Genomic DNA, 2,084 nt, shown 5'->3' with positions numbered 1-2,084 from the left:
GGCAAGGAGGTCTTGAAGTGTATCAAACGACAGAGAGGGGGGTACTTACGCCAAACAGCAATCCCAACTGCGAAGGCCGAAAGCGCAGGGCGAGAGGCGAACAATAACGGCCAAACATTGCTATCAAAGCCCCACCGCAAAAACTCCTCCCCTCTCCACCGCCGGCGGCTTACAAAAGCGGTGGGCGTCGCCAAAGAAAGATCCCGCCCGCGCTCCGCCCATGCACCGCCGCGGGAAAGCCGACCAAGCGCGCGCTGTCTGACCGAGGAAAGCGATGAGGGACGCGGTCGAGCTGAGCCTGCAAAGCTGTCGTGCCGCGGTAGCCGAACCGCGGTTCCTACAACTGGACGGCGCACCGAGCATCAGGCGACCGGGCAGCAACGTTACAGCGAGCGCAGTGGCCACCGGTACAACGCCGTACGCACTGGCCGCCAGGGCGGAGTCTTCGCTGTTAACAACGACGGCTGCCAAGCCCAGCAAGTCTCCCAAGTCTTGCTCGGCCAAGACGAAAAGTAAGGAGGATGACGGCAAGGCTCCACCGGTGAAGCCCCCTTATTCCTACATCGCTCTCATCACCATGGCGATCCTGCAGAGCCCCGAGAAGCGGCTGACACTCTCCGGGATTTGCGAATTCATCCGGAACAGGTTTCCCTTCTACCGGGACAAGTATCCCATGTGGCAGAATTCGATACGGCACAACCTATCGCTCAACGACTGCTTCGTGAAAATCCCCAGGGAGCCCGGCAATCCTGGTAAGGGAAACTACTGGACGCTCGACCCTGCCAGCGAGGATATGTTCGACAACGGCAGCTTCCTGAGGCGCCGCAAGCGGTACAAGCGACAGCCACCCGACCCACTCGGCGAGGGCTTCTTCTTCGGGGATCTGCTGAGGCAGCACCCTCTCTTTCCGGGTGCTCTGGTCCCACCGATTCCGTACCAGCAAGCGTTCCTTCCTCTGCCGGCGCTGCACGTGCTGCCCCCGATGACTCCCGCGCCACCGCCTGTCGTACTAAGCGGTCGCAAGCCGGCAGCAACGAGTTTCAGCATCGACAGCATCATAGGAACAAAGCCTCGCCTCGACGACGTAGGATTCTGCAGACCTTGCCTCCAGCAATGGCCCCCTCGATGATACGTCGGAAGAAGCCAGGCTCCGAGTGACCACTTCTGCTAACTCGGCAGGGGTGAAGCCACCTCAATGTGACGCTCGTGGCAGACTCATTGGAGGCGAGGCAACAAACGCTTCTTGAGGATGACCCTCATTAGTGGCTGTGGGTGTCGCCGCGGACCTCGCACCTTGCACGATGCCGTTACGGACAAGTCCTCAAGAGTAAGTCCCTTGACGAAGACTTTGCTGAACATTGGAGGCAGAAAGCGTGTGCTTGGAACTGGAACCCGGACGCTGTACAGCTTCGAACAGCATGCTCGTTCAATCCTTCAATTTGCGAGATTAGGTGTTAAAATAAGCTTGACATGGTAGTTGATCCCTATTGTATACACCGTGGTGAATGAATGTAACTACGCTTATTGACAATTTAATTGCGTTATTAGGCAGTTCCAAGTGTTAGGCGACAGTTTTATACTGATCTGTAATCCTACTTGATACATGTGTCGCAGCATTTGTGCTAATTTCAAGTGGGACAGAGCTACATGTCGAAACAAATGTCCTATATATGAACTGCTAGATATTTGTTTTCTTCGTTATTCTGCGAAATTTGTGAAGTTAATGTCATTATCAATCGTGTATTCTGCTCGACGTAATCGGGACAGAAGCACTATTTCCAGGAAATACGTATACAGTTATGCTGCCATTTCTGTGAACGAGACTCTCTTTAAAATAAAGATGTTATATGTGTTCTCACGCAGCAATCTTTGTGTTTGTCCATACTTGGCATGCTCCAGGTGCTCCGACAAAAAATAAGTGAAAAATGAACGCATGACGCAGATTTTTAATTCTTCCTCAACTTCAACGTGCTCAGCAATCATCTCCGTGAGCCACCTCGAGGAATAAATAATGGAGGATAGAAATATATGTTCCAGGTCGCATGGGTGCATTTGTGAACGTGTACAATAAAGGGATATTGATA

The 2,084-nt window shown here is 53.1% G+C and overlaps 1 protein-coding gene across 1 annotated transcript; it reads left to right on the top strand.

Moving 5' to 3' along the window:
- The first annotated feature begins 204 nt into the window (after positions 1 to 204).
- On the top strand, positions 205 to 1,819 carry LOC119406064 (forkhead box protein D3). The gene has a single exon (XM_037672914.2). The coding sequence runs from the start codon at positions 275 to 277 to the stop codon at positions 1,127 to 1,129; it is 855 nt and encodes a 284-aa protein (XP_037528842.1). The 5' UTR covers positions 205 to 274; the 3' UTR covers positions 1,130 to 1,819.
- The last annotated feature ends 265 nt before the right edge of the window (positions 1,820 to 2,084 follow it).

Source organism: Rhipicephalus sanguineus, chromosome 9, assembly GCF_013339695.2.
Source record: "Rhipicephalus sanguineus isolate Rsan-2018 chromosome 9, BIME_Rsan_1.4, whole genome shotgun sequence".
Lineage (NCBI taxonomy): Eukaryota > Metazoa > Arthropoda > Arachnida > Ixodida > Ixodidae > Rhipicephalus > Rhipicephalus sanguineus.
This window is presented reverse-complemented; position numbering and strand designations above follow the sequence as displayed.

What these genes read in the sequence shown, in the direction of transcription:
- LOC119406064 (XM_037672914.2), top strand. Translation starts at nt 275, where the DNA reads ATGAGGGACGCGGTCGAGCTGAGCCTGCAAAGCTGTCGTGCCGCGGTA.